A 26398-nucleotide genomic window follows, 5' to 3' on the forward strand; every position below is an offset into this window, starting at 1 on the left:
AAAAAGACATGGAACTGTTAGAGTAGGTCCAGAGAAGGATCAGGAAAATGGTGATAGGGCTGGAACATTTCTAGTTGCTATGTAGAATGTCTGAGAGAGTAGAGGTTCTTCAGCCTGGAGAACAGAAGGCTCTGGGGACAATTTATTGCTCCTTTTTATTATATAAAGGGGGCTTCTAAGAAAGATGGAAACAGATTTTTACCAGGGTCTGTTGTGACAGGAGAAGAGATAATGGATTTAAACTGTAAGAGGGTAGGTTTCAATTGGACATAAGGAAGAAATTTTTTACAATGAGGGAGGTGAGGCACTGGAAGAGGTTTCCCAGAGAAGCAGTGGATATGCCATCCTTGGAAGGTTTCGAGGTCAGGTTGGACAGAAATTTGAGCAATGTGATCTAATGAAGGATGTCACTGCACATGGCAGAGGGGTTGGACTAAATGATCTTCAAAGGTCCATTATGACTCAAACCATTTTATGGTTCTATGAAAGGCTCGACATGGCTTTGCACTTTCCCATTGTCAGTCCTTCAAGTATGGAGACGCAAAAGGAGCAACTTGTGTGAATCACAAACAAAACTGTAAATGTTGTTCTGCTGTCTTACCATACAGCTATACATATTATATTTAGACTGATGCATTTCTCAGTGTGATTATTCTTCCCCCTAAACTAAAAATCAACAGGGGGACAAACACCCGAGACTTCCATGAGCAAATGGAAGCAATTCAGGGAAGAAAGAAAACCTTTGCAGGTCCAGCATGAGAGGACTGCAATGACTTCTGCTTCTTTCTGTTTCTCACTACTTATTTTTTACTCCAACAAGAATATTTCCTATATTATAATACCTAACTGGGTATTCATCCCAGGTAAGGAAAGAACAGTTCAAAGTAACTGACAGAATGCTAGAAAGCTCTTAAAGACTTTGCTAGCTATAAAATAGCTTCCTGCTATTATGGTTGCGGCTAGACTCATGAAGAGCACCTGAGTTCCTTTATTTATTGCTCTGACACGAATAGTTATTTCAGAGTATTTATTGCGTCTGAAGGAAATGACCTAAAAGTACTTGACAGCACATCTCAGTTTTAAAAGTCTTTGGAGTTAATGCAAGAAAATCTTCCTGTGCTTCCTGATTCTAACGAAAAGAGAGACCCCAAAGCTGGGGGCAGCCACTGAACAGCGGCCAAACTACTAAGTCCCCGGGAGCGGGGGCATGGGCCGGCTGCGGTGTCGTGGCGGCGCCTCCGGGTGCCGCTGTTGGCCGACACGGAGCCGCGCTGGAGCCGCAGCCGCGGCAGCGGCAGGAGGGAGGAGCGCGGCAAGCTCTGGCGAGAATGGCGGTGAGGCAGAACCGGCGGCGACCGTTCGGGCGAGCGGTGCTGCTGCTCGCTTTGCTGCTGGTGTTGTGCTGCCGGGCGGCTGCGGAGAGGATCCGGTACGCCATCCCCGAGGAGCTGGGCAGAGGCTCGCTGGTGGGGCCGCTGGCGCGGGACCTGGGACTGAGCCCGGCGGAGCTGCCGGCACGCAAGCTGCGGGTGGCGTCTGCCGCTAACAGGCAGCTGAAATACTTCACGGTGAGCGGGGAGAACGGGAACCTGTACGTGAGCGAGAGGCTGGACCGGGAGGAGATGTGCGGCGAGTCGGCTTCTTGCTCCGTCAGCTTCGAGGCGCTGGTGCAGAACCCGCTCAACGTTTTCCACGTCGAGGTGGCCATCCAAGACGTCAACGACAACGCGCCGCACTTCCTGCGAGACAATTTCCAGCTAGAGATCAGCGAGTTGACTCCTCCCGGCGCTCGATTTGCCTTAGGCGTCGCCGAGGACGCAGATGTGGGCAGCAACTCGTTGCAGGGCTACGAGCTGGAGGCCAACGGGTACTTCGCGGTGGAGGTGAAAGAGAGGCAGGATGGCAGAAAGTTCGCGGAGCTGGTGCTGCGCCGTTCGCTGGACCGGGAGAGCGAGCAGGGCCTGCGTCTGGTGCTGACGGCGGTGGACGGCGGCGATCCGCCCCGCAGCGGCACCGCCCAGCTCTGCATCAACGTCACGGACGCCAACGACAACCCACCCGTGTTCGCGCAGGAACGGTACCGTGCGAGCCTGCGCGAGGACGCGCCGCCGGGCTCGACGGTGCTGAACGTCTCCGCCTCCGACGCCGACGCCGGCACCAACGCTCGCATCACCTACGGCTTCCAAGAAGCTCCGGCCAAGGTGCTTCAGAAGTTCGTGGTGGAGGCGGAGAGCGGGACGATCAGGCTGCAGGAGGCGCTGGACTTCGAGGACACGCGAGGCTACACGCTAGTGGTGGAAGCGAGGGACGGGGGCGGTCTGGTGGCGCACTGCGAAGTGGAAGTGGAGGTGCTGGACGTGAACGACAACGCTCCCGAAATCACGGTGTTGTCGGTGTCGAGCCCGGTGCCCGAGGACGCGCCGGCCGGCACGGTGGTGGCCCTCCTGAACGTAAACGACGCGGACTCCGGGGAGAACGGTCAGGTGTGGTGCGAGCTGTCGGGCGAGGCGCCGCTGTCGATGGTGTCGTCGTCGGTGGGGTCGTACAAGGTGGTGACGGCGAGCGCGCTGGACCGCGAGCAGGCGTCCGAGCACCGAGTGACGGTGGTGGCCAGGGACCGGGGCAGCCCGTCGCTGTCGAGCCGCGCGTCGCTGGTGCTGGAGGTGTCGGACGTGAACGACAACGCGCCGGTGTTCGAGGAGGCGGCCTACAGCGCCTACGTGGCGGAGAACAACGCGGCGGGCGCGCCGGTGGTGCGCGTGCGCGCGCGGGACGCGGACGCGGGCGCCAACGGGCGCGTGAGCTACTGGCTGGCGGGCGGCAGCGCGGGCGCGGCGCCCTACGTGTCGGTGGAGGCGCGGAGCGGCGCGGTGTACGCGCAGCGCTCCTTCGACTACGAGCAGTGCCGCGAGTTCGCGGTGGCGGTGCGGGCGCAGGACGGCGGGGCGCCGTCGCGGAGCTCCACGGCCACGGTGCGCGTCTTCGTGCTGGACCGCAACGACAACGCGCCGCGCGTGCTCTGGCCGCCGGCGGCGGGAGCGTCGGGGTCGGGAGCGTCGTCGTTGCCGGCGGCGTTCGAGGTGGTGCCGCGTTCGGCCGAGGCCGGCTACCTGGTGGGCAAGGTGGTGGCGGTGGACGCGGACGCGGGGCGCAACGCGTGGCTGTCGTACGAGCTGGTGCAGGCGTCGGAGCCGGCGCTGTTCCGCGTGGAGCTGCACAGCGGCGAGGTGCGGACGGCGCGGGCCGTGTCGGAGAGGGACGCGGCGAAGCAGCGTGTGGTGGCCGTGGTGAAGGACCACGGGCAGCCGGCGCTGTCGGCCACGGCCACGCTGCACGTGGTGCTGGCCGAGAGCTTGCAGGAGGCGCTGCCGGAGCTGAGCGAGCGGGCGGCGGGCGCCGACTCGCCGGCCGAGCTGCAGTTCTACCTGGTGCTGGCGCTGGCGCTGCTCTCCGCCCTCTTCCTGCTGAGCGTGGCGCTGGCCGTGCTGGCGCGGCTGCGCCGGGCCGGGCCACCCGCCGTGCTGCGCTGCCTGGGCGCGCAGCGCTTCTCCGTGTCCGGCGCCGCCTTCCCGGCCGACTTCTGCGAGGGCACCTTGCCCTACTCCTACAACCTGTGCGTGGCGCCGGCCCGCGCCGTGGCCGAGGGCGCTTGGCTGCCGCCGCCGCTGCCCAGCGTGCCCGCGGAGGAGCTGCTCGGCGCGGAGCCCTGCGGGAAGCCGAGCCCGAGCAGCAGCGCCGGCGCGGGAGAGCCGCCCACCGACGCCGACGCCCCGCAGGTGTGTAAGCCCTCTCTCGGTTGTTCTTGATCTGTGCTGCACCTCCGTGCCTGTTCCCCTGGGATTGGATGGAGTGGATGGGAGCTGGTGTGAATGGTGAGCGCTGGTCCTTGTGTCCGTGAAGAAATGAAAGACTGGCATAACTCTATTCCATTCAGAGCAGGTCGTTAGCGGCTGCACTCCTTAGTTTATCTTCAGTCATGGGTTGAGGTTCAGCTGAGAGGTTTTGTCTCCAACTCTTGTGTTGCCTAAAATCGTATGAGTTAGTAACGGTGAAGGCGAATCCGTACTGTGTAGAATGAGATCCGCTGCTTCTGCATGGCAGACTCGGGACTGACTCTTGCAGTTGGAAATGTGGCCTTTCTGATATATTTTTCCCAAAACTGTGTGTACTTGGACCCGGGTGAGAGATGGACACAAACACGTTGGTTAATGGTTTTTCAATATTGGACTCTCAAAGGCAACCTACATGTGTCTCCGTGTGTGGAAAAGAGACAGATTGCTGCCTCTTCATAACTGGTAGCGGTAGTGCGAGGGGCTCACATTGTGTGTCTGGGGAGCGTTGATCCGATTGTCCGTGAGGGAAGGAACGGGATTTCTCCCTTCCACTCACAGCAAGAATCAAGCGGCGGCACTTCTTGTTCTTCACGTGTTCACGTAACAGTGAACGCGGGAAATTAAGGATTCTGCATGACGGAAACCGCGGTGAACCGTTTGTTTAGGCATTTTTCTTTTCTGGTCGCTTTTTCTGTAACTGCTGTACTTGGACCTGGTTGATAGCTGGATGCAAAGCCGCTGGTTAATGCTGTTTCCCAAAGGAAAGGTGCCTGTGGCTCCATGAATGGAGAAGTTACAAGTTGTTCCTCCTCACAGTTACAGAATGTTCCCGCTTTCCCCCTCTTTTGCCGTGTGCCCCCTCATCTTTTTGAGGAAGGTTGCTGCAAAGTGTCAGCATCAGTTGGACGGATGAATGTTTTCCGGAGATGATTTTTCGGAGCTCTTTGTGCTGTGATTTCTCTTTTTTTTTCTTCCACCTGGGTGGTAGTTCCCTCTTTTTTTCCCGTTCCTGATCTGTCTTTCATAACCAGCTGAAGGCAGAAACGAAAGTGTAGAACGGGATCTCAAGAAAAAAAAAATCGCATTTAGTATTTCATAGGCTGTCTTCTTTTCAGCTCCCATTTTCCCAAAGAGAAGATCCTGGACCTGGTTGATTGCGTTGACAGGGCAATACTAGACTGAGCAATTTGATCTCTTGGCCACTGTTTACAACAGTTGTGTCTCTCTCTTTGCAAGCGGAGGTCTCTAGTTAGCCTGAGGACATATCCAAAACCAGAAGGAAATACTCAAAAGGAGAGCAATTAGGCACTTGAATTGAGTCCATTTGCACATTTACAAATGGTCCGCGCAGAGTGTAGGGTCAACAGCCGTGCTTGTCCTCTGCCGTCCTGCAGTATTTGGTTGAAAAGGTGTTCTACCCACGTGAAGACTTAAGAATTAGATGAATTGGCTTTACTAGATGGCTTTACTAATGAGCATCGATCTCTTAGACCGAGATTTCTGAGAAAATCGAAACCCCTTCCTGGTCGTTCAAGCTATCGAATTACTTGATTAAATGTGATGTGTGCTCTTAAAAAGGGAAACCACAGGTTAAGGTCCCTCATCTCTCCTTTTCCAGTGTTAGCTTTCTCTGTAGAAGTACCAATATTTTAGTGTAATTCGGTTTATAAAGGGAGAACTTTACCCATCTTGAGAACATACATAACATGAGAACAGCCATCCTATAGCTTTTGGTTGAAGAGCTGTCCTACGAACATGAAGATTCAAGAATTAGATGAATGTTTTATTAATAAGCATCAATCTCTTACATTGCGATTTCTGGAAAAAAAACTTTCTGGCAGCATGGTCTAGTGACCCTGATACCTCTCGTTGTCCGGGTCGGAGCGGATTTTAATAGCACGTTTTCTACAGCAGAGCCTCTTATCCTTTGCTGTCCTTGTACTAGTCATTCAAGCAAGACTGCTAAAGCAATTTCTGATGGGGATTGTGCTTTGCGCAGATCTTTAACCGTCATATTTTAGTTTACGTCTCTCGCCAGTACGAATTCGTTTTTCCCGCGCCTATTCCCCTGGGATTTCGGGGGTCGGTGTGGATGGGGAGGGCTAGTCCGTTTGTCTGGGGAAAGAAGAAAGATTGTGGTAACTCCCGTCCATTCAGAGCAGGCCGTTACCAGCGGCACTCCTTGGTTTCTCGATGGTCACAGGTTCAGGTTCAGCTGAGAGGTTTTGTCTCCAACTCTTGTGCTGCCTAAAGTCGTCTGAGTTATTAAGGGTGAAGGCGAATCCTTACTGCGTAGAATGAGATCCGCCGATTCAGCGTGACAGACTCGGGGTTGGCATTTGCAGTTGGAGATGTTTCCTTTTTGACGGAATTTTCTCCGAAACCGTGTACTTGGACCTGTTTGATGGCCAGACACAAACCCGTTGGTTAATGGTTTTTCGGTATTGGACTCAGAAAGGAAACGTGGATGTGGCTCCATTAATGGAAATGTGACAGGTTCTTCATCCCTAGCGAAAGGAGAGAGTGTTGCCCAACTTCTGGGGGATTGCTGCTGTAGAAATGGCAGAAATGGTAGCAGTAATGGGAAGGGTTAATTCTATGTGTCTGGGGTTTGCTTATTCTCGTCTCCGTGAAGGAAGGAATGGGGTATCCCCCTTCCACTCCCAGCAGGAATCAAGGGGAGGAATTCGGAGACCTGTGGAATGATTTATTAACGCTGAACGCGGTAAATTAAGGGTTCTTCATGACGGAGTCGGGAATGTGTGGTGGACGGTAGGTGATTTTTCCTTCCTGAACGCTTTTCCAAAGCGGCTTTACTGGGACCTGGTTGATAGCTGGATAATACAAACAGGGTGGTTAATTCTGTGGTACGAAGAAAAGGTGGGTGCGGCTCCATGAATGAAGAAGTTAGAGGTTTTTCCTACATTTTTTAGATATGTGCCCTCTAGCATTTTTGAAGAAGGCTGCTGTAGAAATGGCAGCATGAATGGGACGGATGAATTTTGTCCAGGCATCACTTTTACGAGTTTCCTGTGCAGTTATTTCTCTCTCTTTCTTTTTCTGTTCTTCCATATTCTTTGGTTGTTCCCTCTTTTTACACTTCCTGATCTGCCTTTCATACACAAGTTGAGATACAGAATAGGATGTCAAGGAAAAAATCCCCTCACATTTAGCATTTCAGAGCCTGTCTTGTTTTCCTCTCCCCTTTTCTCAAAGAGAGGTGCTTGGACCTGGTTGATCGCCTTGAGAGGGGAATGCTAGACTGAACAACTTATGAGCAACTTGTTGAAAGAGTTGTGTCTGCCTGTTTACAAGGGGAGGGCTCTACCCACCCTGAGAACATATGTAAATCGACAGTGAAATACGCAAAATGGGAGCAATTAGGCACTTGAATGAAGTCCATCTGCACGTTTACAAATGCTCCGCACAGAGTTTAAGGTCCTGTGCCGTCGTACAGTAGTTGGTGGAAAAGGTGTCCTACCAAAATAAAGATTAAAGAATTAGGTGAATGAATTACTAATAAGCATCAGTCTATTACACCGTGGTTTCTGAAAAGAATCAAAGTGCCTCCCGCTGGTGTTAATGAGCCTGATATCTCAGGTTCTTCGCGGCGTGGTCGGTGTTTATATCACGTTTTGCATAGAAGAGCCTGTTATGTTTTGCTGTCCTCGTTCAAGTGATTCAAGCATGCCTGCTACAAAAATTCCTGAAGCGGACGGTGATTTTGGAGGAATGGGATGAAACTGGTAATAATCTACAGGTCATATTACGAAACAATATTTTACTTCCCATCTATCGCCAATAACAAGTAATTTGTCCTGTGCGGTAGAAATAACACGCATCGTTAAAAAACAGGACAGCTTAGAGAAAAGGCAACGCCGGAAATCCCCGCTTTCCCTTTGAGGGAGGATCTTCCTTGTTGCTTTGTTCTATTCGTCGGGATGTGGGGAACTAATCTAGCTGTATGACGCCCTTTTGATTTCCACAAAGGGTGAGCAAGGAGTAATTCAATCAAGACTGCTTCAAAAAGCTGTGCAATTCGTGGTGGAGACAACGTGATTTCGGACTAATGGGATAAGGGTAGCAGTATTTTGCACGTCACATTCAGAAAGATTAATAGATATAATATACCACTGTTACAAAACGTGTTTCCCGTTCGTTAGAAATAACACAAAAACGGAGGGCTTGTTATTAATTTCTGCTGTCCGTGATCACCTCGAGGATGAGAGAAGAGATGGTCTGTAGAAAAGGCATCGCAGGAGATCCGCGGTGGACGGGAAGAGATGTGTCCGTGGGCAGCGCTGGGTGGCTGCAGTGATGGGAGGAGGCTGCGGGTGCCGCTGTTGACCGAGGAGGAGCGAGAGGAAGGCTGGAGCTGTGCAGGCAGCCCCGCCCGCTGCGGCCAGGCTCGCTTGCTCACTGGGCTGGCTGGGCGGTCGGTCGGTCTGGGAGCGTCCGGGTGGTACGGAGCTGTGGTGCAGCGAAGCGGAGGGGCCCGCGGCAGGGTCGAGGAGCGCGAAGCGGGGACGGAGCCGATCGGCAGGCGGATAAGTAGGCGGAACGGCGGGCGGCGGTGATGTTTGCGGCGGGGAGGCAATGGGTCCGGCGGAATCGAGCCCTGCTGTGGTGCGTCCTGGTGGCAGCGTGGGAGGCGGCGTGGGGCCAGCTGCGCTACTCCGTTTCCGAGGAGATGCCGAAGGGCTCGTTCGTGGGCGACGTAGCTAAGGACCTGGCGCTGGACCTGCCGGCGCTCCAAGACCGCGGCGTCCGCTTAGTTTCCGAAGGTAAGACGCAGTATTTCGCTCTGCACGGGAAGACGGGACATTTAGTGACGGTGGAGAGGATAGACAGAGAGCAGCTCTGCCGGCTGGTGGAGAAATGCGTGCTGCGCTGTGAGGTGATAATAGAGGGAGAAATGCAAATTTACAGAATCGAAGTGGAAATCAGGGACATTAATGACAACGCCCCCAGCTTCCGAGAGAAAGAAACGCAACTTAGACTTAACGAGATGACAGCTCCGGGCTGGCAGTTTCCCCTGTCCGAGGCTCACGACCCGGACGTGGGACGGAATTCCCTGCAGAGGTACGAGCTGAGCGGTGACGAGCACTTCTCGCTGTCCGTGCAGGCGGGCCCCGGCGGGGACCAGCGTCCCGAGCTGGTGCTGGCGAAGGCGCTGGACCGGGAGGAGGCGGCCTTTCACGAGCTGGTGCTGAGGGCGAGCGACGGCGGGGAGCCGTCGCGGACGGGCACGGCGCGGATCCGCGTGGCGGTGCTGGACGCCAACGACAACGCTCCCGTGTTCAGCCAGGCGGAGTACACGGTGCGTGTGGCGGAGGACGTGCCCGTGGGCTCCGCCCTGCTCACCGTCACGGCCACCGACGCCGACGAGGGGATGAATGGCGACGTCAAGTACTCCCTGAAGAAAGTGACGGATATGGCATCGGAGATTTTCCATCTGGACCCTAAGACGGGAGAGATCACGCTGTTGCGTAGCCTGGACTTCGAGGAAGGCGACTCGTACGAAATGGAGGTGCAGGCAAGAGACGGAGGAGAGCTTTTCGACACGTCAACAGTGACGATCACAGTGACAGACGTCAACGACAACACGCCCCAAATTTCGATACGGTCGACGCTGAGCGAGATCTCTGAGGACGCCCCGCCGGGGACGGTGGTGGCCCTGCTGCACGTGCAGGACCGCGACTCGGGCCCCAACGGCCAGGTGACCTGCTCGCTCGACGACGGCATCCCGTTCAGTCTGGAGAAGACCTTTGAGGACTACTACCGCGTGGTGACTGCCGAGGTGCTGGACCGTGAGGCGGTGTCGGAGTACAACGTGACGGTGCGGGCGTCGGACGGCGGTTCGCCGCCGCTGTGGAGCAGCGCGGTGCTGTCGCTGCGGGTGCTGGACGTGAACGACAACGCGCCGGTGTTCGCGGAGGCGCGGTACAGCGCGCGGGTGGCCGAGAACAACGCGGCGGGCGCGCTGGTGCTGACGGTGCGGGCGGCGGACGCGGACTGGGGTCAGAACGCGCGCGTGCGGTACCGGCTGTGGGAGGGGCGCGTGCGGGGCGCGCCGCTGTCGTCGTACGTGTCGGTGCACGCGGAGACGGGCGCGCTGTACGCGCTGCGCTCCTTCGACTACGAGGAGGTGCGCGAGGTGGGGCTGTGGGTGCGGGCGGAGGACGGCGGCGCGCCGTCGCTGAGCAGCAACGTGTCGGTGCGCCTGGTGATCGTGGACGAGAACGACAACGCGCCGCAGGTGCTGTACCCGCCGCCGGCGTCGGGCGCGGGCTGGGCGGGCGTGGAGCTGGCGCCGCGGTCGGCGGAGCCCGGGGCGCTGGTGGCCAAGGTGGTGGCGGTGGACGCGGACGCGGGGCAGAACGCGTGGCTGTCGTACGAGCTGGCGAAGGCGACGGAGCCGGCGCTGTTCCGCGTGGGGCTGCACAGCGGCGAGGTGCGCACGGCGCGGGTGCCGCTGTCCCGCGACGCGGCGCGGCAGAGCCTGGTGGTGGTGGTGAAGGACCACGGGCGTCCGGCGCTGTCGGCCACGGCCACGCTGACGGTGGTGCTGGCCGAGAGCGTGGGCGAGCTGCTGTCGGAGCTGGGCAGCGCGGCGGCGGCGGCGGCGGCGGGCGAGCCGTCCGTCAGCCTGACGCGCTGGCTGGTGCTGGCCGTGGCGGCCGTGTCCTGCCTCTTCCTCGCCTTCCTGCTGCTGCTGCTGGCGCTGCGCCTGCGGCGCTGGCGCCGCTCGCAGCTGCTGGCGGCGGGCAGCGGCGCCTTGCGCGGCGTCCCGGCCTCGCACTTCGTGGGCATCGACGGCGTCCGCGCCTTCCTGCACTCCTACTCGCACGAGGTGTCGCTCACCGCCGACTCGCGCAAGAGCCAGCTCCGCTTCTCGGGCGGCAGCTGCTGCGACACCCTCCCGGCGCGCCCGCCGCCCGACGAGCCCGCGCCGCTGCTCGCCGAGGACGCCGACGGCGCCCGCCGCGCCGACCCCGCCGCTCCCCCGGTGAGTTCCTCCCACCACGCTTGCTCCACCACGCCTCCCTCTCCCGCTTCTCTGTCCTTTCCCACCCATGTTCTCTGTCCTGTCTGTAGGATGAGGTTTCGTTACAAGGAAGGCAAAGCTTCGTTTCTCCTTTTGTCCCCGACATGTGTCAGGATTAGCTCTTCTGAACCCATGTATCGCATGATCAGCAAAACGCAGTTTTCGTTATTAGCAGGGTCAGCTATCTTCCAGACCGCACTTGTGCTTGAATGGGATGAGAGTGTTTTGGAAGGGACTGTTAATGGCCCCCTGTATAACTCAGCTGCTCGTCGTTTCCGCTCTTCTCAGCCTTTCTGTTTCTACTTGATAACGGGGTGAGCAACGATATGTCTTTGTATTCGTTCGTGCTTTGATCTTTGTTCACCGGGTGGAGGAAGGGACTGGGCAACAACTGGTCCCTTGTCGATGTCTGTCTGCCTGATTTGAAGATGAAGGACAACCGTAGAAGTTGTGACTATTTGTGAAGGTCCTTGGGTAGTTGCATATGAAGGGGTATTGGAGGAAATGGGAGATATGTTTTGCTGATTCCCTTTCTTTTAAGTTTGACTTCTTTGAAAGAGAGCTAGATGTGTCTTGGCTTGACGATAGATGCTATGGCAAGAGCCATAGGAGGGTGGGAGGGGAGAGATTCAAGGTATGGGAGGAGACGTAAGGAGGGGGCTTGGCCCTGTGAAGATGTTCACTGACTCCGTCTTTTCTGGAGGACAGCTCCTCATTTACATTTAAAACCACCATGTTTCTTCCCGGAAGGCTGTTAAGTAGACAAATATATGTTCCGTCTTAGTACAGTGATGTAAAGATATTGATGTGAAGTCCACGGGTGGTTCTGGTGCATGTTGAAGAGAACTGGTCTGGGCAACTGGACCTTTGATGTTATATGCTTTCAAATTATGAGTGTCAAAGGACACCATGCAAGTTGTGAATGGTTGGAGATGACAGTCCTGGGAGTCTTCGTGAGGGTCTGTTGAAGGACACAAGAGATTTGCAGTGTTCCCTGTTTAGTGTCCATGTGTGATGTCATGCGATTGCATCTTCCCAAAGAATTTTTGCTAGCACATATATTATTCCAGCTGTATTGGGAGTCCTGGGTGGTTTTTCCCATGTCATTGCAGGGTGTCATCATTTCTTAACTAACATCTGAATTGTGTAGTTAGGAGAAATGTCATAAAGGGAGCTTTATGAAGAACAAACTGTATTCGTTTTCTACTAAATACCTGAATTATGTACCTACTGTAAGTTCCATAATCTGGAAGAGTATGTTGTGATCTCTTCCTTTCTGCATGTGTCAGCTGGGCTATTCTTTCTGACAATGTGTGGAAGATCTCATCGGCTATATTTGTCTGACTGTCCCGTATGTGGCTTTCATGTTTACAGCTGTAAAGGGAAAGACTTCCGTAGACATGTTTGGTTTTTTTTTTTAAAATATCACTGAAAGAAATGCTCTTGTTTGTCACACGCACATGGAGAGAAGTCAAATATTATGCATGGTAAAGAAAAGTTGTCTGTGCATCTTTTCTCCCATTGGAGTGTATTTTCAAATTTGGAAGGTCAGGTTTTGTTGCTAGACTAAGTAAAATGAATCTGAAGGTGTCTCATTTTTGGATATCACACTACTCATATTCCAGCTGGCCAAGTCGTGGGTTCACCAGTTTGCTTTCCTGTTGTATGATGTTTCCCATGAGTGGCAGTTATTGCGCACTGATGTCGATTTTATATTAAAGTTTCAGAGTGACCTGTCTTGCAAGTTGCCCAACACGCTGTGTCAGATCATGCTCTCTTTGGGGTGATACTTAGGTGACTGGGTCTCTCTTGAAGTTACAAATCACTTATGCCCTTGAGAACACTTGTCATTTTTTCAAATGAGTATGATGAGCAGAGAAATCTCTTTGCATATGTCCATGTTGCGATCCTTGTTGTCTGTAAGGAGAAGTTGTGTGTGCAACTTTTTCTTCAATGGTGTCTGTCAGCAAAGATCATTTTCACATTGAAGATGTTTGGTCAGGGTGAAAAGTTCTGTCTGTGCTGAGACAGGTCAGGTGAAAAAGTTTGCTGTGGTATAATTAGAAATCCTTGTTGTGATCCTTGTTCTCCATATTTTTTAATTTGGGTTGTATTATTATTATTATTATTATTATTATTACTATTAATATTAATATTATTACTATTATCATTACTACTACTATTATTACTATTATTACTATTATTATTATTGTTATTGTCCAGGTGTAAATCTGGGCCTCATTGTGGCTTGTAACCTTTAAAACCTTAAAAGAGCTCTTGTGGTTGTTGGGCTGAAAGAGGAATGTACGTTCATTCCTTGAAGTTGTTTAGCTGCCAAGACAAGGACTTTGATGGACTCTGTTTGCCTAAGGTGTCACTGAATGTAATGCTCTTTTGCCTGTGGCTGCTGTTTGGACAAAATATTGGATACTGTCTGTGGTCAAGTAAAGGCTGTGAATGCAGAGGAAGGAGGGTGAGAGGCTGGCTCTGAGCCATGCAAATAGGTGTGTCACTGTGGATTTGGCTGAGCAGTGGTTTGATTTCATGGCTGCTGCTGAGGCCTGTGCCATTCATGTGGTGATCGGAGATTCCCTGTCCTGAAAAACCATAAAGAATTTGCACAATAAAAGGACACGTAGAATGATGATGCATGGGCAGAAGGGTCATAATTCCTGAGTGAAAGCTCCTTTATCCATCTGTATTTCATACAACGTACCCTTGTACGATGCAGTCCAGAGGAAGACCTTAGGTTTGCACTTGTGCTTGAAACATCAGTGATTTGCAGGTGCTCAGGGGGATGAATTTCAACACCAGCAGTGAAGACTGAGAAGACTTCCCGGTGAGCTTCTCTGCAAGACTTTGTCTTTAATGGTTCCTTGCCTTCCTGATCTGATTTTGTTCAGCTCCTGGTTTCCTCTGTATGTAGGTTAAGTTTGAAGTAGTGGCATATCTTCATTTATCCACGTGTTGTGCGCTAGTGCCTCTTGCTCATCCTTCTGTTTTTGTGGAAGGCAGGAGATGTGAGGTTATATTTGTGTTCTGGTTGTGTTAGGGAGAGGGGATTAAAGCATGATGTCAGTAGAAGTGCCATCTCTGTGTAACAGTGTGTGTGATAAAAGAGGGGAGGAAATTCCCCAGAAGCTGATAGTTAGATTTTCCCCAGTCTCTCTTGGATGAGTGCTCCTCTTTTAGTTCAGACATCTATCCTCCATGTACTTAACATGCTTTCTATTTTTTCACAGAATGTTGGTGAGCAAATCTACCTCCCTTTTGTCTTGAACTTGCTGCATTATACTCTCATGATATGCTTGTGCCACTGCTGAGGGTCTGAAGCAAAGCTGCAGCTTGTGTAGGGTTGTAGAGAAGACATGGGGAAACTCTCTTGGCAGAGGGGCCACAGAAGAACTGATGGTCATTTCCTTGGTTGTCATAGTTACTATGTTAGGTGCATGGTTGTGGTACTATGCAGTTTCAGTTCCTTGTGCTCAATATGTTTGGGCTAAGAAATATTATTACAGCTTTTCTGTTCATTTGTATCTGTTTTTAACTCTTGCCTTGATTGTCATGAGCTAGAGCCAGTCCTCAGGCTGTCTGATGAAATGGGGAAGGTCAGATTGCTTCTAATTGTCTGAGTGCAGGGGCACTTCCTGTGCCCACCTTGAAGGGTCACAGCTGTAAGAAGGGCAGCTGTTGTGTGCATACCTGTGCTGCCAGAGGCACACTTGTTTGTAGGGAAAGAAAGCAAAGCCATTTCTACTGCAGTCTTCAAAATGCAGAGTGGCAACCCAGCCCAGCCAAGGTTTCCATGAACAGAGTAGGGATCAGTGGGGGAACATGTGCAGGGTGTTCCCCACCGCATGTCCCATTGCATGGTGGCCTCTCAGTTGGAGAGATATGGGTTGGACAGGTGGACTGTTAGATGGATAAGGATCTGCTGGCTGTCTGCATCAAAAGAGCTATAGTCAGTGGCTCAGTGTCCAAGAGGAAACCGGTAACATGTGGTATTCCTCAAGGGTCTGTACTGTGTCCAATACTATTTAATGTATCTCAATAATATCTTGCTGAATGAGTGTCGTGGTTTCATCTGGGATGGACTTGACTTTCCTGCTAGCAGCTGCTGTAGTGCTGTGTTTTGAATGAGGGTTGGAAATAGTGTTGGTAAAACACTGACGTTTTTGGTTGAGCTAAGCAGTCAAGGCCTTTTCTGCTCCTCATGCTACCCCTGCCAGTGAGTAGGCTGGCAGTGTACAAGAAATTGTGAGGGGATACAGCTGGGAGAGCTGACCTGAACTGCCCACAGGGCTATTCCATACCATGTGACATCATGTGCAGTATATAAAGCTGGGGGAAGAAGAAGGAAAGGAGGGACATTTGGAGTTATGTTGTTTGTCTTCCCATTAATCCTGATGGCGGCCTGCTTTCCTGGAGAGGGCTGAACATCTGCCTGCCAATGGGAAGTGGTGAATTAATTTGTGTTTCAGGAGCTTTGCTCATGTATTTGAGTGTGTGCCTTTTCTTTTACTTTTTAAACTGTGTTTATCTCAAGCCATGAGTTTTCTCCCTCTTACTCTTCTGATTTTCTCCCCCATCCAGCCCTGGGAGTGAGCAGGCAGCTGCGTGGTCTTAGCTACAGGCTGGGGTGAAACCACAACAATGACATAAAAAGTTTCTGCTTGCTATGTAGAAGGGCTGAGAGAGTAGAGGTTCTTCAGCCTGGAGAACAGAAGGCTCTGGGGACATTTTATCGCTCCGTTTTATTATATGAAGGGGGCTTCTAAGAAAGATAGAGAGAGACTTTTTATCAGGGCCTATTGTGACAGGAGAAGACACAATGGTTTTAAACTGTAAGTGGGTAGATTTTGATTGGACATAAGGAAGAAATGTTTTATGGTGAAGGAGGTGAGGCACTGGAAGAGGCTTCCCAGAGAAGTAGTGGATGTGCCATCATTGGAAGGTTTCAAGGTCAGGTTGTATGGGGCTTTGAGCAATGTGATCTAATGAAGGATGTCATTGCACATGGCAGAAATGTTGAACTAAATGATCTTTAAAGGTCCATTTCGACCCAAACCATACTATGAAAGACTCAACGAGGGTTTGCACTTGTCAGTCCCTCAAGTATGGAGAGGCAAAAGGTGCATCTTCTGTAAGTCACAAACAAAAAAGTAAATGATGTTCTGCTATCTTACCATAGATGTATAAACATGATCTTTAGGCTGATACACTTCTCAGTGTGATTATTCTTCTCCGTAAACTAAAAATCAACAGGGGGACAAACATCCAATATTTCCATGAGCAACTGGAAGAAATACAAGAAAGACAGGAACCCTTTGCAGGTCCAACATGACAGGATTGCAATGATGTTCGCTTCATTCTTTTTCTGATTATTTATTGATTACTCCAACATGAATTTTTTTGCTCTACCATGAATAATCACTTCGAACTATTCACTGCAACTCAAAGAGATGACTTAAAAGTACTTGACAGCATATCTCAGTTTAAAAAGCCTTAGAGGGTGAAGCAATCAAGTGTCCCCGTGCTTCCTGATCTTCCTCCATGTACTTAACATGCCTTCTTTTTTTTCACAGAATGTTGGTGAGCAAATCTATCTTCCTTTTGGTGTGATCATACTGCATTACACTCTCATGATATGTTTTTTTCCAATTCTGAGGTTCAGAAGCCAGCCTGGAGGTTGTGTAGGGTTGTAGAGAAGACTTGGGGAAGCTCTGTTGGTGGGGGGGCTATAGAAGAACTGATGGTCATTTCCTTGCCTGTCATAGTTAGTCTGTTGGTACGTGGTTGTGGTACTATGCAGTTTCAATTCCTTCTGATGAATATGTTTGGCCTAAGATACATTATTGCACCTGACCTGTTTCTATCTGTTCCAGTAGAATTTAATATAGTAAGCAGCACATATTTTATAGTATTTAATATAGGAAAGAGCTATAGTCAGTGGCTCACTGTCGAGGTGGGCACCAGTAGCATGGGGTGTTCCTCAAGGGTGCATTCTGGGACCAATACTATTTAATATATCTCAATAATATCTTCCTCAATGAGTGTCATGGTTTCATCTGGGATGGATGTGACGTTCTTGCTAGCAGATGGTGTAGTGCTATGTTTTAGATTTGGGATGGAAATGCTGTTGGTATAAGAGTGATGTTCTTGGTTGTGCTAAGCAGTCAAGGCCTTTTTTTGCTACTTATACCACCCCCGCCAGTGAGTAGGCTGGGAGTGCACAAGAAGTTGGGTGGGGATACAGCCAGGACAGCTGACCCAGACTGACCAAAGGACTATTCCATACCTTGTGGCGTCATGCTCCGTATATAGAACTGGTGGAAGAAGAAAGAAGGGTGGGACTTTTGGAGTTATGGCGTTTGTCTTCTCAAGTAGACATTATGTGTGATAGAGCCCTACTTTCCTGGAGATGTCTGAAGAGCTGCCTCCCTATAGAAAGTGGTGAAAGAACTCCTTATTTTGCTTGGCTTGTGTGCATGACATTTTCTTTTAAGTAAAGAAAATTTAACTGTCTTTATCTCAGCCCATGAGTCTTATTACTTTTGCCCTTCTGATTCTCTCCACCATCCCAAGTAGGGAGTGAGTGGGAGGCTGCGTGATCTTAACTGCTGGCTGTGGTATAACCCAGGAGAATGACATAGATGGTAGGAGTGAGTGATAGCACAGCAAGTCTGCAGACAACACCAAGTTGAGTGGTACCGTTGATTCACTGGAGAGAAGGAAAGCGACCCAGAAGTGAACTTCATCCATAATAAAATTCAAGAAGGCCAAGTGCAAGGTCCTGCACCTGTGTCGGGGCAATCCCCCGTTTCAATACAGACTGCTGGATTGAGTGCAGCAGGTTACTTTTGGAGTTACTTTTGACTTGAGTTTCTTTAGATCGGGGCTTTGTGTTTTATAATGCATTACTGTATTGCACAATATCTGCTGACCCCATGTCTCCTGGAGGACAACTCCTCTTTTACTTATAGAACCTTGATTTTTTTTTCTAAAGCGTAGTCAACATACAAATCTATTTTCCTTCTTAGTTCAGAGATGTAAAGATGTGAAATCTGTCTGTGGTCCTCTAGACAGTTGGAGCTTTGAGGCTATGTTCTTGCCAAAAACTCCATGCAAGTGTGCGAAGAGAGTCGTGGGAACTTATGAATGTTAGTAGAATGTGCTGTTGAAGGACAAAAGAGGGATGGTTTCCTCTTTCCCTGTTCAGTGCCTAGCTGTAATTTAACACAATCTGAATGTCTTCTTCCCTTGTAAGTTTGGCCTGAGATATTGGGAGCCCTGGGAGGTGCTTCCTCTGTGTGTTTGCATGTTGTCATCAATTTTTAACTAACATTTTATTGATGTACTTACAATAAATCCATAAGGGGAACTTTGGAGAAGCCAACTGTGTACTCATTTCCTACTAAATACCTTAATTGTGTTTCGACTCTAAGTGCCATAATGTAGAAGATTATATTCTAATCCCTTCCCTTTTGCAGGTGTTAACTTCTTGCCTTCCTTGTTTTGATGAGCTCAAGGTGGGCTGCCTTTTGAGATAATGTGTGGAAGATGCCATCTGTTACATTTGTCTGACTGTCCTGTGGGTGTCTTTCATGTTTACAGCTGCAAAGAGCTTTCACAGACATGCTTCCATAAAGGGTTACTGTAAGCAATGCTCTTCCTTGTTACATACAGAAGCTGAGAAGTCAAATATTATCCATGGCAAGGAGATGTTGTCTGTGCAACTGTTCTTTGGGTGGAGCCCATCTGCAAATTAGGAAGATCAACAACCATGCAAGCTCTGAATGGTTTGAGAAGAGTGTCTGGGGTGCTGTGTGTGAGAAGGTACTGGTGGAGGGAAGGCATGTGTTTTGTCAGTTCTCAGGGTTTCTTCCTGGCCTATGGAAAATAGGTCTCAAAGTGTCTTATTTCTGGATATCGCATAGTAGTTTGGACTCCAGCTGGCGAAGTTGTGGGTTCATCAGTTTACTTTCCTGTTGCATGAGGTTTCCTGTGAATTCTGGTTTCATTCTTGCCCTTTCTTGTTGCGAAGAGGTAAAGGTTTGCCCCTCTGTGTTTGGTAATGTGTCCTAAAATGTGTGTCTGATAATGTGTCACTGGAAGAAATGCTATGCTTGTTGCATGCACGTGGTGAGAAGTCCATGCTACATTGGTGAGAGGGTGTCCTTGAAACAGGAAGAAAGGGGGTTGTACACTCCATCGGGCTGGGCTATGGTATAATTTCACGCCTGCTGCCAAAGCCTCTGTCACTTACACTAAGGCTGCCTTTAAGAAACTCCTGAAAGGGAATGACAACGCTCTGATGAATTTTGTCTGCAAGCAGTAACCATGGAAGTGCAAACACGCTTCAGGGTTGGGCACTGTGTCTAATACCTGCTGTATGAAATGTCATCTTTCCATCTATATATCCTTGAAAGACTGTGATGTGGAGTTTTATCCTGGTTGTATAAAGGTTTCCCCAGCCTCGACCAATCTTCAGATGTTATCCATGCTTCCTGCTAATGTGAAATGACTGCTGACGTTTTGTCAATATTAAAATTGATGTGAATGTAGGGGATGGGAGGGTATTTTTGACAGGAATTTCTGGGTTTTGGAATTGTTATTTGAAGCATGTGTGAGGCAGTTGCTCATTTAATGACCTGCCATGTCTGGTACAGCATTTCCTGACAATGCTAGTTATTAGGCGTAGATGTAAACATTGCATTAATGGCTGCAGAGTCACATAACATCCAAAGTGCCCATGTGCATGATGGTGTTTACGAGCTGATACTTAAGACCAATTCTTGAACTGAGTTGCAGATCCCTTATGCCCCTTAGAACATTTACTTGTGTTTCCCTGAAATGAAATTCTTTTTTTCCTGTGGCTGACACATAGACAAAATATGGGATATTGTCTGTGGAGTTATTAAAGGCTGTGAATGTAGAGCAAGGAAGGTGAGAGGCTGTCTTGGAACCAGGAAAATAGGTGGGTTAATGTGGTTTTATCTGAGCAATGGCTTAATTTCATGCCTGGTGCCAAGGCCTGTGCCATTTTTTCTGTGACCCTGGTTTTCCTGTTGTGAAAGTCATGTAAGACAGAATATTGTGTGTGAGGAAAATGAAGCAGAAGGTAAAAGAGAATCTGTTGTCCTTTCTGAAAAGACTGACCCCTTAATATGTTGTTTAAACATCTGGCTCCATGTTCGTGGGAGATGAGCAGGCCACAGAGTCGAATATAATTGCTGAGAGCCGATTGTTTCTTAAAAAGAAACCACCCACTAAATAACCCAGAGTAAGTCCTTAAGGCCACACTGGTAGCTTGCTGTATGAATGAGTTCAGGTTTGTTGACCCATTCCTTGTTAGATGACAGCTTGTTTTTTATTTTGACCAATTATCACTCATGCGCTTTAGAATCCTTCTTATTCTTCTCAGAATGTTGGTGAGCAAATAAATATACCTCCCTTCTTTGTGTGCTCATAGTGTATTATCCTCTCAAGAGATGTTTTTTGCCAATTAAGAGAGGGTCAGAAGTAAACCTACCAGTTGCATAGGGTTATAGAGAAGACAATTTAGCTCAGAAGCAGTTGAGGTTCTTCAGCATGGAAAACGGAAGGCTATGGGGAGACCTTATTGTTCCTTTCTAATATATAAAGGAGGCTTAAAAGAAAAACGGAGAAAGATTTTTATCAGGGTGTGTTGTGATAGGAGGAGGGGCAACGGTTTTAAACTGCAGGAGGGTAGGTTTCAAATGGTCAAAAAGGAACAACTGTTTTATGATGAGAGTGTTGAGGCAGTGGAACAGGTTGCCCGGAGAAGTTGTGGATGCACTAGCACTGAAAGGGTCAAAGGACAGGTGTAATGGTGCTTTGAGCAGCCTGATCTAGTGAAGGATGTGCCTGACCATGGCAGAGAAGTGGACTGCATCATCTCTAAAGGAACACAAACCATTCTAAGGTTCTATGAAAGATTTGACGTGGCTTTGCACGTTCGTGTTTTCTGCCCCTCAAATATGGAGATTAAAAAAATAAGGAACTTCTGTGAATGACAAAACTGTAAATGTTGTTCTGCTGTCTTAATATAGAGATATACAGCTTGGTCTTAGGATGATACATTTCTCAGAGTGATTATTCCTCTCTTTAAAATATAAATCGACAGTGTGACAAACGCCAGAGACTTCCATGAGCAAAAGGAAGACATGCAGTGAAGATGGAAACCCTTTGCCAGCCCATCATGAAAGAATAGCCCTAACTTCTGCTTCATTCTGTGCCTGATTGCTTATTGATTACTGAAACAGGTATCCTTCCTTCTTGGTAGTCGTCCCATGTCAGGAAAGCAGAACTGAAGATACCTGAAAGAGCGCTAAAAAGCCATGCCATCGTTTCTTCCTCTTATAGATCCTTCTGGATTTTATGAAGAGCAGCCGAGTTGCTTTTTTTATTGCTCCGCCATGAGTAGTTACTACCGACTATTCATTGTGGCTCAAGGACATGACCTGAAAGTACTTGACAGCGTATCGCAGTTTTAAAAGCCTTTGGAGTTCCAGCAAGCAAGTGCCCCCGTGCTTCCTGATTCTAACAAAAGAGAGACCCCAAAGCTGGGGGCAGCCACTAAACACTAAAAAGGCTGCGGTGTTGTGGCGGCGCATGAATACATGCATATGTTTTGCTCTACCATGAATAATTACTTCGAACTATTCACGGCGACTTAAGGAGATGACCTAAAAGTACTTGACAGCATATCTCAGTTTAAAAAGCCTTAGGAGTTGAAGCAATCAAGTGTCCCCGTGCTTCTTGATTCTAAAAAAAAGAGACCCCAAAGCTGGGGACAGACACTGAACAGCGGCCAAAATTCTGGTCCCCGGGAGCGCTAGCATGGGCCGGCTGCTGTGTCGTGGCAGCGCCTCCGGGTGCCGCTGTTGGCCGACGCGGAGCGGCGCTGGAGCCGCAGCCGCAGCCCGAGCCGGAGCCACGGCAGCGGCAGGAGGGAGGAGCGCGGCGAGCTCTGGAGACAATGGCGGTGAGGCAGAGCAGGCAGCGAGCTGTGGGGCGAGCGGTGCTGCTGCTCGCTTTGCTGCTGGTGTTGTGCTGCCGGGCGGCGGCGGAGAGGATCCGGTACGTCATCCCCGAGGAGCTGGGCAGAGGCTCGCTGGTGGGGCCGCTGGCGCGGGACCTGGGGCTGAGCCCGGCGGAGCTGCCGGCACGCAAGCTGCGGCTCAGCGCGGAGAAGCAATACTTCACGGTGAGCGGGGAGAGCGGGAACCTGTACGTGAGCGAGAGGCTGGACCGGGAGGAGATGTGCGGCGAGTCGGCGTCCTGCTCCGTCAGCTTCGAGGCGCTGGTGCAGAACCCGCTCAACGTTTTCCACGTCGAGGTGGCCATCCAGGACGTCAACGACAACGCGCCGCACTTCCTACAAAACAATTTCCAGCTGGAGATCAACGAGTTGACTTCTCCTGGAGCTCGGTTCTACTTGGGCATAGCGGAAGACCCGGACGTGGGCAGCAACTCACTGCAGGGCTACGAGCTGGAGACCAACGCATACTTCGAGGTGGAGATGAAGGAGAGCCAGGACGGCAGCAAGTTCGCGGAGCTGGTGCTGCGCCGTGCGCTGGACCGGGAGAGCGAGCAGAGCCTGCGTCTGGTGCTGACGGCGGTGGACGGCGGCGATCCGCCCCGCAGCGGCACCGCCCAGCTCTGCATCAACGTCACGGACGCCAACGACAACCCACCCGTGTTCGCGCAGGACCGGTACCGCACAAGCCTGCGCGAGGACGCGCCGCCGGGCTCGACGGTGCTGAACGTCTCCGCCTCCGACGCCGACGCCGGCACCAACGCCCGCATCACCTACGGCTTCGGGAAAATGCCGGCCAAGGTGCTTCAGAAGTTTGTGGTGGAGGCGGAGAGCGGGACGATCAGGCTGCAGGAGGCGCTGGACTTCGAGGACACGCGTGCGTTCAGCCTGGCCGTGGAGGCGAGGGACGGGGGCGGTCTGGTGGCGCACTGCGAAGTGGAAGTGGAGGTGCTGGACGTGAACGACAACGCGCCCGAAATCACGGTGACGTCGGTGTCGAGCCCGGTGCCCGAGGACGCGCCGGCCGGCACGGTGGTGGCCCTGTTGAAAGTGCGGGACCGTGACTCCGGGGAGAACGGTCAGGTGTGGTGCGAGCTGTCGGGCGAGGCGCCGCTGTCGATGGTGTCGTCGTCGGTGGGGTCGTACAAGGTGGTGACGACGAGCGCGCTGGACCGCGAGCAGGCGTCCGAGCACCGAGTGACGGTGGTGGCCAGGGACCGGGGCAGCCCGTCGCTGTCGAGCCGCGCGTCGCTGGTGCTGGAGGTGTCGGACGTGAACGACAACGCGCCGGTGTTCGAGGAGGCGGCCTACAGCGCCTACGTGGCGGAGAACAACGCGGCGGGCGCGCCGGTGGTGCGCGTGCGCGCGCGGGACGCGGACGCGGGCGCCAACGGGCGCGTGAGCTACTGGCTGGCGGGCGGCAGCGCGGGCGCGGCGCCCTACGTGTCGGTGGAGGCGCGGAGCGGCGCGGTGTACGCGCAGCGCTCCTTCGACTACGAGCAGTGCCGCGAGTTCGCGGTGGCGGTGCGGGCGCAGGACGGCGGGGCACCGTCGCGGAGCTCCACGGCCACGGTGCGCGTCTTCGTGCTGGACCGCAACGACAACGCGCCGCGGGTGCTCTGGCCGGCGTCGGGGTCGGGAGCGTCGGGGTCAGGAGCGGCGTCGTTGCCGGCGGCGTTCGAGGTGGTGCCGCGTTCGGCCGAGGCCGGCTACCTGGTGGGCAAGGTGGTGGCGGTGGACGCGGACGCGGGGCGCAACGCGTGGCTGTCGTACGAGCTGGTGCAGGCGTCGGAGCCGTCGCTGTTCCGCGTGGGGCTGCACAGCGGCGAGGTGCGGACGGCGCGGGCCGTGTCGGAGAGGGACGCGGCGAAGCAGCGTGTGGTGGCCGTGGTGAAGGACCACGGGCAGCCGGCGCTGTCGGCCACGGCCACGCTGCACGTGGTGCTGGCCGAGAGCTTGCAGGAGGCGCTGCCGGAGCTGAGCGAGCGGGCGGCGGGCGCCGACTCGCCGGCCGAGCTGCAGTTCTACCTGGTGCTGGCGCTGGCGCTGCTCTCCGCCCTCTTCCTGCTGAGCGTGGCGCTGGCCGTGCTGGCGCGGCTGCGCCGGGCCGGGCCGCCCGCCGTGCTGCGCTGCCTGGGCGCGCAGCGCTTCTCCGTGCCCGGCGCCGCCTTCCCGGCCGACTTCTGCGAGGGCACCTTGCCCTACTCCTACAACCTGTGCGTGGCGCCGGCCCGCGCCGTGGCCGAGGGCGCTTGGCTGCCGCCGCCGCTGCCCAGCGTGCCCGCGGAGGAGCTGCTCGGCACGGAGCCCTGCGGGAAGCCGAGCCCGAGCAGCAGCGCCGGCGCGGGAGAGCCGCCCACCGACGCCCCGCAGGTGTGTAAGCCCTCTCGCTCTCGCTGTTTTCTTTGATCTGTGCTGAACCTCCTTGGCTGTTCCCCTGGTGTTTCGGGGATGGTATGGATGGGGAGGGCTTGTCCTTGTGTCCGTGAGATAACGAAAAACTGGAGTAACTGCCATTCGGGTTTGGGCATGTACTTAGACTTCGCTGATAGCTGGAAAGAAACCCCTTGGTTACGGTTTTTAGGTATTGTTCTCCGAAAGGGAACTTCCGTGTAGCTCCATGAATGGAAAAGAGACAGGTCTCTTGTCCCTAGTGAAAGAAGAAAGTGCTGCCAAACTTTTTGTTGAATGCTGCTGCAGAAACAGTAGTAGTAATTAATGGGACGGCTTAATTTCGCGTGTATGGGAAGTCCTGATCCTTGTCTCCGTGAAGGAAAGAACAGGGTATGCCCCTTCCACTCACATTAGGAATCAAGTGGCCACACTTCGTGGTTCTTCGCTAGTCATGGGTTCAGATGAGAGGTTTTGACTACAACTCTTGCTCGAGTTTGTTACGGTAAACGCGGTAAATTAAGGGTTCTGAAACACGGAAAATGTAGTGAACGCTCGTTGTCCGAAAGAAGGGTGAGTGGGGCTCCACGAGTGGAGAAGTTATAGGTTGTTCCTCTTCATTGTTACAGAATGTTCTACCTCTTCCACCGTGTGTCCTCTCGTCCTTTGGAGTCCTGCTGCTGCAGAAATTACAGCATTAATGGGATGGATGAATTTTGTCCAGGAATGATTTATCTGAGTTCTTTTTTCTTCCATCCGGGAGGTAGTCCCTTTTTTTTACCGTTTCCTTATCTGTCTTTCATACACACGTGGAGGTGTAGAACAGGATCTCAAGAAAAACAAAATAATCACGTTTAGTGTTTCAGAGCCCTTCTTTTCAGCTCCCCTTTTCCCAAAGAGAAGTACTTGGACCAGGTTGATCGCGCTTACAGAGGAATACTAGACTGGGCAATTCGGTCTCTTGGCCACTTTTTGAAGCAGTTGTTATGTCCTCCTGTTTACAAGTGGAGGCCTGAGGACATAGGTAAAACGAGGAGGAAATGCTCAAACTGACAGCAATTAGGCACTTGAACCAAGTCCATGGTCCGCATAGTTCAGGGTGTGCAGCCGTACTTGTCCTTTAGCCGTCTTACAGTATTTGCTTGAAAAGGTGACCTACCAATGTGAAGACTCAAGAATTAGACGAATGCTTTACTACTGAGCATCAATCTCTTACATCATCATTTGTGAGAAAATCAATCTCCCTCCATGGTCGTTCAAGCTATCTAATTACTCGATTAAATGTAATGTGTGCTCTTCAAAAGGGAAACCACACGTTGAAGTCCTTCAACTTTCCTGCTCCAGTGTTAGCTTTCTCTGTATATGTACCAACATCTCAGTGTAATTCAATTTAGAAGGGGGGGGGCTCTACCCACCCTGAGAACATAAATAAACGGACAAGGAAAAACTCAAAATGTCAGTTTATGGTGTGCAGCCATACTTGTTTTCAGCCACCCTACAGTATTTGGTTGAATACGATCCTACGATCGTATGTCCTACGATCATGAAGATACATGAATTAGATGAATGCTTTACTGATAAGCATCAATCTCTTCAACCGCTATTAAAAACGTTAAACATTTTTTAAAATCTAAAAAAAATTAAAATTAATACTATTGAAGTTCCGACTGCGTGGGTTAGTGACCCCGATATCTCACGTTGTCCGGGACGGAGTTGGTCTGAATATCACGTTTTCTTATAGCAGAGCATGTTTTCTTTTGCCGTCCTTGTACCAATCATTCAGGCATGACTGCTACAACATGTTCTGATGAGGTCTGTGCTTTGGGACGGATACGATAAGACTCATAATATTCTACTCGTCATATTAGCAAAAAAAATATTTCACTCTACATCTTTCTGCAGTAGAAAGTCATATTTCCTCTGCGGTAGAAATAATATGCGTCGTTAAATAAAAGAAGGGCGTAGAGAAAATGCTCTGCCCGGAAATCCCTGCCCTCCCTTTGAGGGAGGATCTTCATTGTTGCTTTGTTTTCTTAGTCGTGATGTGGGGACTAATGTGGCTGT

General features: G+C 51.6%; 3 protein-coding genes across 3 annotated transcripts in view; all 3 read left to right on the plus strand.

Moving 5' to 3' along the window:
- Positions 1–26398, plus strand: part of LOC141749887 (protocadherin gamma-C5-like) — a 280377-nt gene that overhangs the window by 124510 nt on the left and 129469 nt on the right. The gene's annotated exons all lie outside the window — the stretch shown is intronic.
- LOC141749889 (protocadherin gamma-B5-like) lies at positions 1252–26197 on the plus strand. Its single transcript, XM_074604151.1, has 3 exons — positions 1252–1877; positions 22205–24316; positions 24964–26197. Exons 1-3 carry the CDS (start codon positions 1329–1331, stop codon positions 25033–25035), a joined length of 2733 nt encoding a protein of 910 aa, XP_074460252.1. The 5' UTR covers positions 1252–1328; the 3' UTR covers positions 25036–26197.
- Positions 8232–11000, plus strand: LOC141750018 (protocadherin gamma-A2-like). Its single transcript, XM_074604407.1, has 2 exons — positions 8232–10842; positions 10932–11000. Exons 1-2 carry the CDS (start codon positions 8410–8412, stop codon positions 10998–11000), a joined length of 2502 nt encoding a protein of 833 aa, XP_074460508.1. The 5' UTR covers positions 8232–8409.

This window comes from Larus michahellis, chromosome 11 (genome assembly GCF_964199755.1).
Source record: "Larus michahellis chromosome 11, bLarMic1.1, whole genome shotgun sequence".
In the NCBI taxonomy this organism is placed as follows: Eukaryota; Metazoa; Chordata; class Aves; order Charadriiformes; family Laridae; genus Larus; species Larus michahellis.